Genomic DNA, 12,591 nt, shown 5'->3' on the forward strand with positions numbered 1-12,591 from the left:
CTACGGGTCAAGCTAGCGCTATATAAAACTCTTAAAATTAAAAATTAAAAAATTCCACAGAACTGAGGATCATACCACCCCGCAACTGGAGCCATATCTCCTTGCAAGGATCACGGGCCCACACACTCAGCTATCTCACTCTCCTTCCTGTCAGTCGAAGCAGAAGTACATATAGAGGAGTTGGCCTAAGGGCTAGGGCGGCTGTCCTCGAATCTGGGGAATTGGGTTTGAGTCTTGGCAACAACGCTGAACATCCTGTGATTCTTGGCTAATCACTTAATCTCCCGGTGCCTAACAATAAATGAATGTGTCCTCATGTAACGCAACTGGTGCTATGTAAAGCGCTCTGATACCTGATTCGGGTCAAGTTTGCGCTAAATGAAACTCTGTAAAATAAAAAATAAATATACGTGTTAGCAGGGAGCTGGTGTATGCATTCTCTGCCAATGGCACACAACAAACCACCAAATACATCAGTGACTTCTAAGCTTAAGCATGCTAAGTGCCACTCATTTTCACTTCCTCACATACTGACACGCTGAGGCGCAGGCACTTAGCACAGGAGGAGAACAACTCCTCTCATGGAACATTGAGCAATGTACTGAAACACACTCCCCATGGTATTTCCTATCAAACAACGCACTTCCACAAAGTGACATGCAACAGGTCTGCAAATTGCTTAGGCGCCTTTTCTGGGTATAAAGCACTATATGAAAGTAAACCCATAACAATACCCAAGATGGTTGCCATTAAGGGCCAATGAACATTGAATTAAAAGATATCAGAGTGTGTACATGTGGGAGGGTAGCATGTTACTGAGTAGCACAATGCATTCATTTTTTTCTCTATAAATCACAACACAGCACAATTAGCTGTGTGGCGAGCAGTAATTGGATATTTCATTAAATCTGCAAAATATTTTGTATTTTTTGTCCTATATGATGTGATACTTCGCTTTATAACGAATATGCATCACACATGATGCATTAGAACACCGGAAGCTAATACCGCCTGGAGACCTCCGGTAGCCCTGCCGAGTGGTATTACCTCGGCTCCTTTACGATCTCAGTCAGTCAGAATCGGAATAACTTGGTAATTGTTCGTCACGAGTTCAACCCAGTAGCACGCTGCAAAACGTAGAATACGGTGTGTTTTTCCCTTTACATTTTAAATCTGGAAAAACTGTGGAAAATGTGTGTGAAGAAAAACAAGGCTATTTTATGTGGTTGGGTAAGCAACCAGCCAGTCAACTGAAAGCTTCATGGCACTTTCTCCCAAAAAGTAACCGACAACAAACTGAAATGGGATCCCCCGCCAGAAAGCCTGCGAAGAAGCCTGCATGTAAACAAACAACCCACTACGGCACAACTGAATCAATATTTAGTGTCAAATGTGAAACAAGAAGTGTGGTGCGTCCCAGTGACAGTCCACCAGCACCCCCCTGAACCTGTCTGATCAGGGTAGGTCGGTAGCTCAGGAAAGACTTGTTTGGAGTAACGGCTGTCCCTGCCACAGACCTCCACCTGTCTGGAAAGCTCTCTCACCCCCACGGGGAAGCCTCAATTTACATCTGGGAAGGCTAATCCAGTTTGCATATCTGTAGGGAGAGGGCCGCAGGCCCACCCCCTGGTGCCTGCCCTTTGATTGCAAAGCATCGGCTATAAGAGGAACTGGGCCTGGCTTTCCCCACATTCACTCATCCGCTACGTTCTGTTTATTTCTCTGCTGAGTCAGTCGTGCGTGGGGTCGCCCTCGTTCCATGGAGGGTCGTGACAGTGCTGAGGGAAGTAGCCGTCTTTTCGGGACCCAGGACTCTGCCATCGGTCGCGGTGCTGTGGTGGAGTCCTTCGGGCATCTGGGCACGGGGCAGGAGAGTTTTACACCACTGGAGCAGCAGGAATCGCCAGCGCCTCTCTCTCCTGGCGCAGGAGAGCCCTCCAACGAGAGGAAGGGCCACTGCTGTGCCTGGGACTGCTGCTGTCGAGAGCCCGACCTCTGGGGCAAGGGTTACTGCTCCTGCGGCCTGCTGAAGTGGTACTGCTCGGGGAAGCACCAGTGCATGCAGCTCGCGGACGAGTGCGCACCAGGGACGGACCCGGAAGAGCCCCCGGTCTGGGAGACCTACCGGCTGTTCTCATCCTGGGGGAAGAACGCCGGATATGGATATGGATCCTCGACCCCGGCATCCTGGCCAAGGGAAGAGAAGGGTGAAAGTCTGCTAGAAACGACAGAATGCAGAAGAGGTAAAAAAAAAAAAGTGTCTGTTTTCGGTTTATGTCAGGGGATGCGCGAATGAGCGACAGTCTTGTATTTTACGCCTGACTCCTCCAAAAGTTCTCAGCAAAAAAAGGGTGGGCGTCTAGTTAGTTACACTGTAATACACTGTGTCGGGGCCAAGTCAGAGGGGCACCTGGGTACCGAATAAGGAGGAAGGTAGGAAGGCTAGTGGAGAATGGCCATCATGGTTTAGGCTATGTCTTATAGACTGTTCTGCGCCCTGTGCGCAATAAACTGTTTTTTAGATATGATGTGCCATTTACATATACGGCTTGTATTACCGACATATCCTTCAACAAGAATTGCACAGACATGCACAAGTACCCGACCATAATGTTAATGTAACGCCATGAGGCTTATTCAACTAGCAAAGTCTTCCCATGATGTCTCTTGGGGAAGATTGGCTGATCAATGAACGCATGCGCACAGAAGGCCTGTTCCGCAGTGTGGATTCCTGAGCAGCTCTAGGGGGTCTCCAGTCAGTCGAAAGTGAACTCAGCTCTCACTGACACGCTGTACTGGCTCACTGCATGGGTGCCACGGCGACTCTGTAAATAGCTATGGCGGCCCTGTTGGGACAGAAGGCAGCAAGCACTGTCAGAGCAGTGTGCTCCACGCGCTGAGACGGAGGAATTGTGCCCTCGAGACCAGTTCTTCTGACAAGTCAGTGTCAACGCTGTTCTGCTGCTAATTAGATGCGTTTATAGATAACTGATTTTATTTGGCTCTTTGCCGGAGGCATATTGCGTTTTTTGTTGCGACTCATTATTTTTCGCCCAGCCACCCTACTTTAGATAACTGCTGCTCTAAATTAGACAGGTCAGTGCTGTTTTCTTAAACAATTGTGTAACAGAATCCCCACATTTGCAAAAATACATTTGTTGTTACATTCTCATGACAAGCAAAGAGACTAACAGCCTGATTCATCAAAGACCCGTTTTGCGAGTCTTTAATAGCGATTCATAAGGAATCGCTATTACAGGCTTGCAAAACGGGATTCATGTAGGAATCGCAAAAAAAAAATGCGATTCCTACATATTCCTTATTTGCGATTAGCAAATTGCTAATCGCAAATAAGGAATAACTTCCCATTCATTCCTATGGGCCAAAAGGCCCATAGGAATGAATGGGGAGTATTCCTTATTTGCGATTAGCAATTAGCTAATCGCAAATAAGATAGCGATTTAAAGGGTGCCAGGGGTGTCCAAAGGACACCCTGTAGCACCCCTTAAATGCAAATTTAAACAGGTGTTGCGCACACACATGTCCAAAGGACATGTGTGTGTGCAACATGCAACTTAGAAAAATGCTTTTAAAAGCATTTTTCTAAGTTTTCGCTATTTACCACGAGGTTTGACCTCGCGGTAAATAGCGGCCCGAAATAGCGATTTCGCAATTTGAAAATGGATGATGAATTGCATTTAAGGAATCTCAAATAGAGATTCCTTAAATGTAATTCCTCGCAAATTTGCAAATTCGCTATTATCGATTTTTGCATTTGGGATGATGAATCCCAAATGCAAAAATTGCGCTTGCAAAGGGCCAGATTCTGAGAATCTGGCCCTTTGCGAGCGCTATTCACCTTCATGAATCTGGCTGTAAAGGCTTCTTCACAAGCTAACACAAAAATGAAACCTTATTCATGGAAAATAAGGGCCATATGTATCAAGCTATTTAGCATTCGCAAAGGCCGAAATTCTGCGAATTTCGGCCTTTGCAAATGCTAAATACCTAAATGGTATGTATCAAACATTTTTGCATCAAAATAAGGAATCGCAAAATTTGCTATTCCTTATTTTGCGATTGCACTTAAGGAATCGCAAATTTTGCAATTCCTTAAATGCAATGTATCAAAGAAAAAAAATGCAAATAATGCCATTAAGGAATCGCAAATTACCACCAACTTCTAGTTAGTGGTAAGTTGCGAATTCTTTTAATAATGCTTTTTTCAAACAAACCGAAGGTGCCATATGACGCCCATACATGCCCTTAGGGCATGTATGTGCGCCATATGCCCCCAAATGTCTTTTTCAGGGGTGCAGCAGGGTGTTCTTGAGACACCCCTGCACCCTTGAAAAAATTCCTAATTTGCGATTAGCTAATTAATAATCGCAAATTGCCCCTTCATTCCTATGGGCCTCCTGGCCCATAGAAATGAATGGGTAATTTGCGATTAGCAATTTGCTAATCGCAAATTAGGAATGGTAAGGAATCGCTATAAAAAAGCGATTTTGTACATACATACCGTTTTGCGAATTCCAAATAGCGATTCCTTAAAATTCGCTATTTGGAATTCGCAAAACGGAACTATGATACATATGGCCCTAAGTCTACAATAAATATGAAGCAACATCAAAAGAGCTGCAACCAAATCTTCATGCATCTATGAACTATGATGAATTCTATCGATCCTGGTATGTGATGTGCTAAAGGAAAGTTTAAAAGTCACTAAAGTGCAATGCCTATTTTTCTGAAAACAACCCAGACAATGGGTCCTGTAAGCTTATTTCTTAGACCTTCATTCTTTATGTGTTATTGACACATACTTACTTCTTGGCGGTAATATCTTCAGTTATAGGCAGAGCCGCTGGAATGATACGATTTTGTTGATGTAGCATTTTCCGCATGAATCCAGATTTTATGATTTTGCCACATAATCTATAATCTGCTGCATCATATGCAGATTCCAGCAAAAAAATAGTTTCTAGCTCAAATGGATAAAAAGTTACTAAAAATGGAGCAACATGTGTTGCCACAGAGTGGAAGGCCCTTTGTAAAGGTTGACCAGTCACCTTTCTTTCGCTTATTTCTTCGTTTGGGTGTCAAAATGGTACTAATGAGTAAGCCTAGGTAAAATTTTAATTGCGTATGAGTAGTCGGAGCAATTTCTGCAATTTCGTGTTGCTCTTGTGACACGAAATTATCACAAATTATGTGATTATGCCTGTTGGCATAATTTAGACTAATTTGGGGCAAAAATGCCTATTGAAGGAGCACAAGAACGCAGCATGGGCAACTGGTGGCAGCAGCTTTTTGCCTTCTGTAGAGTTTAGCGCTATTTTCTTAGTACAAAATGCATCCTTGCGTCCATTTCTAATGCAAGGGTGCATTTTGCACGAAGAAAATAGTGCTAAATGCTGGGCTACACATCTCTTGTAATTCTGACTAATCTCGCATCATTTTACATATTGTGAAATTGCACTGAAGTAGATCACGCGAGTTACTCCCTCCTCTTCTAGGGCCATATGTATCATCATCACCATTTAGAAATCGCAAAATGGTATGTATGTAGAAAATCGCTATTTTTTTTGCGATTTCCAATTATTCCTTATTTGCGAATTCGCAATTTGCGAATTCGCAAATAAGGAATCATTTCCCATTCATTTCTATTGGCCAGGAGGCCCATAGAAATGACTATGAAATAATTCTCAATTTGCGAATTCGCAATTTGCTAATCGCAATTTGAGAATTATTTCAAGGGTGCAGGGGTGTCTCAAGGACACCCTCCTGCACGCCTGAAAATTACATGTGTGTGCATATGGCGCATATACATGCCCAATGGGCATGTATGTCCGTCATATGCCACCCTCACAAATGCACAATTGTGCATATTTACAAGAAATCGCAAATTATCACCAACTACAAGTTGGTGGTAATTTGCGATTTTTAAACCTGAATTCGCAATTTTGAAAAGCTTCATACATAGCATTTAAGGAATCGCAAAATTGTGATTCCTTAAATGCTTAAGCAAAATAAGGAATCACAATTTTTTGCGATTCCTTATTTTGCTAATTTTTCATACATTTCAAAATCGGAAAAAAGGCCGTTTGCGATTCGCTAAGGCCGAAATTCGCACAAATCGCAAAAGGCTTGATACATATGGCCCCTAATGCGTTGAAACCTTTGCCCAGAAAGTGTTAGCATGAGTAAAAATGTCAAAAAATGTGTTAATACTATCATAAAAAGTGCCGCATTATGTTGCATAATTTGCCGTTTTTTGAAGCATAATTTAGACAACCTGGCCACATAGTTGGTTCCTCCCATGCTGCATAAATCCAGTATCCAAGGACACAGGGCTTATGCATTTAAAGAGCACAACTGAATGGCGCCAAGGCACTCATAGTAGTATGAAACGGGATCTGATGTAGAAGAATACATTGTTACTTTCCCAGGATCGCACAACATGGTCAAATGGGGTAGCTGGGATTCAAAACACGGGCCTCCTACAAAAAGGCTGCAACTTTGACAGTATATGTACAGCTACTAAGACTGTATGACACTTGCCCAGCTTTTTAGGAAAAACGGGGCCCCTGCCTAATAGGATGAACCCTAGCAAGGTAAAGTATTTTTTGGAAAAAGGAAAGTGCACACCGGGTTATGTGTACTGGTAATTCGAGAGTAACTTAGACATGCATTTTATAATAAATCATTCTCCACCCATGGAATTCTGATAGATGTCATTTATTTTTTGCATATATTTGATATTTGTTCTCAGTTTTTTTTGGTTTCTTTTTTTGTCTTTTTTCCTTATTTTGCTTTTATACATATATATACTCTTACTTTTTTTGTTACCAAGGACATTGTTGCATACAAAACATTAAGATATTTTCACATAAAAAACTGTTTTTTTAAAACCACATCATCACTGTTTGAAACTTAATGAAAACGCAGAATTAATTCCATCAACGCGTTTCGGCCGTTCGCCTTCCTCAGGAAATCTGCCTTGTTCTTTACTATACAAATATATGCAAAAAATAAATGACATCTATCAGAATTCCATGGGTGGAGAATGATTTATTATAAAATGCATGTCTAAGTTACTCTCGAATTACCAGTACACATAACCCGGTGTGCACTTTCCTTTTTCCAAAAAATGACACTTGCCCAGCGCCACCACACCTGCCAGTCAACCAGCTATAAGCATCATGAAATCAAGAAGTTGTAACTCAATATACCCAAAAACAGAAATTTTTTAAATACAAAAATGCAGAAAGTCATAAAAAAATAGCAGCCTGATAAGTGATTATGTTATTGCATAAATTGAAAAAAATATGCTTAGCTGTATGACATATATTAAAATCTGGAAACACTGACCTCAGCCAGCACACCTTCTTTGTAACTGGCAAGTGACTTGCCTTGGGTCTCAGCCACAACCGTAGCCTCAGGGCATGTGGTAGGTTTTTTCAGAAAATACATCTTTGTTGATGGGCGTGGCTTGTGCAGTTCATTCCTATCACCTCCTCCAGACAGGGGGCAAAGAAGTAAAGCAGGTCCTTGCCATGAAGGAATGTCCGTCCTTGGAGAAAAATGTACATGGGATGTGCTTTTCTCTTTCCCAGACCTGTGAGAGGTGACTTTGTGCATAGACTGGAGAAGCTGAACTTGGAGTTTTCTCCAGCATCCATCATTGAAAATCTGCACTGCATGACGGGCCTTACCTCACCCCTCCACCCCTCATCAGCCTATTTCCTGGGGGTTGGGGGGATTCCGGAGCCCTAGTAAAGACACTGCCACTGCATTGTTTTACTCTATAATAGTTGATGTGCATCTTCTCTTTGCCCCCAAGCTTTTTTCCCCTTTCCTGATCTGGCTGGAATCTGCTTCATTCCAGTCTTCCAGGTTCTAATTTGTATACATTATAAATATAGATTTAGTTATCTATATAGATATTGGTACCTACATCTGTATATTTAACTATATGTGTCCATGGGCCCGATGTAGGTAATCCCAGATTACCGATTCTTAAATACCGAATCATACCGGTTCGGTATTTAAGAACTGGCATTCGGGATGTAGGTAATTTTATCGAATTAATTACCGAATTAATTACCAATCAATTAAGTTTGACACCCTGTTGCACCCCTGATTCTGGCTTGTGTGCCATGTGGCACACATACATGCCCTAAGGCACAGGTGTACATGCACAAATGTGCATGTACACAGGAATTCGTTATTTACCATGACATAGTATGTCATGGTAAATAACAAATTCTTAAGGGCTGGTGGCACTGTTTTCAGTGCCACCTACATCACAAATTTGAGATTCAGTAAATTTACAGATCCGGTAATTTACAGAATCGGTAAATTTACCGATTCTGTAAATATACCGAATCGGTAAATTTAAGGCCCCCTACATCTCATTCACCAAATACCGGTCGGACCGACCGGTATTTGGTGACCTACATCTGGCCCTATATGTATGTGTTTATATGTATATACTTATTTATATATGTGTGTTTGTCTGTTTGTATTTGGTTATACATATAGACACACACACACATATGGACACAGTCTCTTGAGTCTACACTTCCCTCATCTGTAGGTTCCTCTAAATTTGTTGTTCTTCATTTCCAGATCCATCATGTGGAGAAGATTACTCCACTGAAAGTTCACCCTGCAGTGTACTCCTGAATCAGACAAACTCAAGCTACTCAAGGAACTTGTCTACTGGCTCCCCTGAGGAGACCCAGTCCGAAGAAGAGTGGGGTACAGCAAGCATGTGGTGGTCGCAAGAGTGGAGAACGCAAGGAGCAATGGAGTCCAGTGAACGATGGAGGCACTTTGGAGAGTGGAAAGTTGATGAAGAATGCAGTGATGAAGACTGTATGTGCAATGCAATCTGCAGCTGTGATGAAGAGTGCAGCTGTAATGAAGTTGATGATGATGATGAATGTGTCCTCAATGGATCCGCTCTGAAAACCGTGGACATCTATAGCTCCCGCTGGAAGGCAAGTTTGGACCCGGAAAATATCTGTGAGGGGGCTTTACCAAAATATGGGCATCGACCTGAAATTAATAACAACCCATTGACACCCATTAATTAGGTTAAGAGGCAGACCCCTCAATAATTTCAACACGCCCAAGACCGAAGAATAATATGATGATCTGCTCAAGTGAGGAACAAGGCTCGTGCAGCCCTAATGTGACCCTGGACAGTTGATTTTAGTGCCTAAGGGGCTTATTTACAAGCCCCTTGCGCCACCAGTGCGTCACTTTTAATATGGGAAAAAGTGACTTATCAGTGGCGTAAAGGGCTTGGCAATAAGCCCTTAAAACACTAAATCTGAATTTTTCTACACAGCTGCAAACATAATATTACAATTTCCAAATGTCAAGGGGATTCTCTTATAAAGGTTTTTGCTGAGGTTCAAATTCTCTGCATATTTGGCATGAATGTAAATGAGGCTGTACATAACAAAGCCACTTAATGAAAATTACATTTTCTCAAATAGCTCACAAAAATGAATGTATTATAATAAATAACTTTAGAAATTCAGAGACTCGTTTTCATAACTTCTCTTTTCCCACTACTGTTGAAAAGCAGTTATCACACATTTTTCCTGAGGTGTCATAAGATGACCTATCTCTTTAAATGTGCTGAATTTTTATTCTCAAATATTTTTTAGTAAAATTTGTCCCTTCACCACGGTGCCTATGATTTGCTGCTCCTTTCTTGGGCTTCCCGAGGTTTTGTGTCTAGTGACTTTTTTCAATTTAATGAAAATGTACTGTGTGACAAAAAAGTACTCTACAATAATGGTATACATTTTTTAATAATAATAATAATGCCCAGATCAGTTAACCCATCGTGAATTTGTCTTGACAACAGCTTTTTCTCTACAGGGAACCACATTTCTCAGTTTAACACCTTGTGATGAAGAATAGCTAAGACGTTTGACATTATTCTGGTTTATGCTGAAACCTCAAATTGAATTTTTCAACACATGTTCCTTTCCTGAATGCATATTAACAAGATAAAAGTCTATTTTCTATACTACATTGATCACCTTGAGCAAGTGCGTTGAGGTTATGATTGCATCATGTGGCAAAGAAGATTAGTTCTATCATAATAATATTATGTTCTTTCTAAGAATGTAGTAAGGTGCATCTATTGGTCCTCTTAAACAGTTTCAAAATCAACTTCTGTATTTAATGGATGGTCCCACCAGACTGATGGATGGATGGTCGGACCAAAAGATATCCTTACTAAATTTGTGGACAATATCCTAATGTGCAAATCCTTTTAAATTTCACAACTAAAAATATTTACCTCCCCAGGAAATCTGACATTTTCAATATAATTGAGGTGCCAGCTGGAACAAAACGGGAAAAAAGCTTATATAATGGAGATTTGTCTGATGCCAAAAGGGACTCATTGGTCTTAGAGCATAGACTCTGCATGTGCCTTCATGCGTAGATATGGCAACTAGTTCCTAAGGTTTTTTTTAGTGGGATGGACATAGGAATCATTTCTAAGTATTCAGGAGACCACGACTTTTCTAGCAATATACATGGTGAGATGCATCCATTGACTGTAACACGCTTCTGTGTGCTTACTTCTAAAACCTAATCACATTTAACTGCACAATTGAAACCCCTTTATCAGTTACATGTAACTTATCTTGATTCAGCTTTGCTTATACTCCTGGGCTCTTATTTATGAGGCCTTGCGTCAGTTTTGCGCCATCGGTGCATCACTTTTTGTGACGCACCAGCGGCGTAAAGTATGCGCCTTGTTGCGCCATATTTAAAAAGTGACGCATCTAGGTAGATGCGTCACTTTTTAAACCCCTGCGTCACATTATACCTGCGTCAGGTATAATGTTTGCAGAGGGGGCGTTCCCCCGCAAAAAGCCTCGTATTAGTGACGCAGTAAAATCTATGAGATTTCACTGCGTCACTTTAGGATGCTGTTGCGTCAAAATCTTGTGCCTGCCTCACAGCAGGCGTAAGTCTGACGCAAGCCCTTTCACATGGGGCTTTCCCCATGTGAAAGGACGCATTGCTGGAGTTGCGTCACTTTTGTGACACACTCCAGCAATGCGTCACTTTTGCGCTTACAGATACGTCAGAAATACTGACTTATCTGTAAGTCCTTGCGACATGATGCGTCATACATTAAATATGACGCATCATTGGTGTCGCAAGGAGTGCGCAGTGAAAAGTGAGGCATCGCTGTTTTCACGCAGCGATGCGCCACTTTTCATAAATGAGGCCCCAGATTATTAGGCTATGGGGAGTAACACTTAAGGAGAACAATGGTCCATAGGATTAAGTTTTTCACAAAAACAAATGAAAATATAGACTCCAATCAGTACTATATTAGCCAGTTTTTTCAGTGCCCAGCCGGGCCTGAAATTTTATTTCAAATATAAACAAATTTAGAAGACCATCAGAGAGGTCTAATGCGAAAGTTGATAGGGTACAAGCCTGTACCTATCCAAAGTACACTCGAAAAGAGTTCGAGGGTGAGAAGGTGAGCAAAGAAAATAGGGTAAAGAATATCAGGCAAAAAGAACATGGGAGCCAATTGTCGCTTGCATCATTAGCATGTTCGCAAGGCAAGTTCAGACAAACAGTTCCTGTAACAGTATTAACACAATGGGAAAGTTACAGAACTGAAAAAGTGTCGACGGCGTTTTTGCCTGATATTCTTTACCCTCTTTTCTTTGCTCACCTTCTCACCCTCGAACTCTTTTCGAGTGTACTTTGGATAGGTACAGGCTTGTACCCTATCAACTTTCGCATTAGACCTCTCTGATGGTCTTCTAAATTTGTTTATATTTGAAATAAAATTTCAGGCCCGGCTGGGCACTGAAAAAACTGGCTAATATAGTACTGATTGGAGTCTAAATTTTCATTTGTTTTTGTGAAAAACTTAATCCTATGGACCATTGTTCTCCTTAATAGTTGATTGCCCATGGTCCATAGGTACTTATTGGGTTTCCCTTGTTTTTGAAATATGGGGAGTAACACAGCGCCTGCAGGCCATGCAACCCCTGTGGTGCAGGGTAGCCCCAAGGCCTTCATGGGCCCCCATTCAGACAAAAGCCATGTATGTGAAGTATGGGAGACTAAGCCCTCCCTCACATTTTGCAGGAAGGACCCATCATTTGGCTTTGCGCCACTGACCAGATCCATCAATTCCATTTGAACTATGTAATTCACAGTGCTCTTAATTAAACCAGATTTTTTCTACACAAAGACTGTATATCAGAACATTGTCTGACCCTTTGGAGAATCTGTTGAAAGGAGAGGTTTCTCTGTACAGGTAACACATTCGAAAATATATGCCTTTTTTCTGTCAGGTTAGTTGAGGAAAGCACTTATTTCAGAAAGAAACGTAAATGAAACATAAACTTTTATAGCATAGAGTTTTCAGTCTTAGAGCGCTGTGCTTTAATTCCTCCTCTAAAAAGTGCAGACTAAATGATTACTAATGTTTCAAGGAGTACACCTACATGTGCATCTTCTAAAGGCAATGGCAATTAACTCCAAAATCTTTTTGTTTCTTATATTCTCATTAGATCTAGT

The 12,591-nt window shown here is 41.5% G+C and overlaps 1 protein-coding gene across 1 annotated transcript; it reads left to right on the forward strand.

Annotated features, from left to right (window-relative positions):
* The first annotated feature begins 1,759 nt into the window (after positions 1-1,759).
* Positions 1,760-9,101, forward strand: LOC147692944 (uncharacterized). Its single transcript, XM_086939562.1, has 2 exons — positions 1,760-2,243; positions 8,632-9,101. The coding sequence occupies exons 1-2, from the start codon at positions 1,760-1,762 to the stop codon at positions 9,099-9,101; spliced, it is 954 nt and encodes a 317-aa protein (XP_086795688.1).
* The last annotated feature ends 3,490 nt before the right edge of the window (positions 9,102-12,591 follow it).

This window comes from Lissotriton vulgaris, chromosome 9, assembly GCF_964263255.1.
Source record: "Lissotriton vulgaris chromosome 9, aLisVul1.2, whole genome shotgun sequence".
Classification (NCBI taxonomy): domain Eukaryota; kingdom Metazoa; phylum Chordata; class Amphibia; order Caudata; family Salamandridae; genus Lissotriton; species Lissotriton vulgaris.

Coding starts and splice junctions, on each gene's coding strand:
- LOC147692944 (XM_086939562.1), top strand. CDS start 1,760: ATGGAGGGTCGTGACAGTGCTGAGGGAAGTAGCCGTCTTTTCGGGACC. Junction 2,244..8,631: donor AACGACAGAATGCAGAAGAG/GTAAAAAAAAAA, acceptor CTTCATTTCCAG/ATCCATCATGTGGAGAAGAT.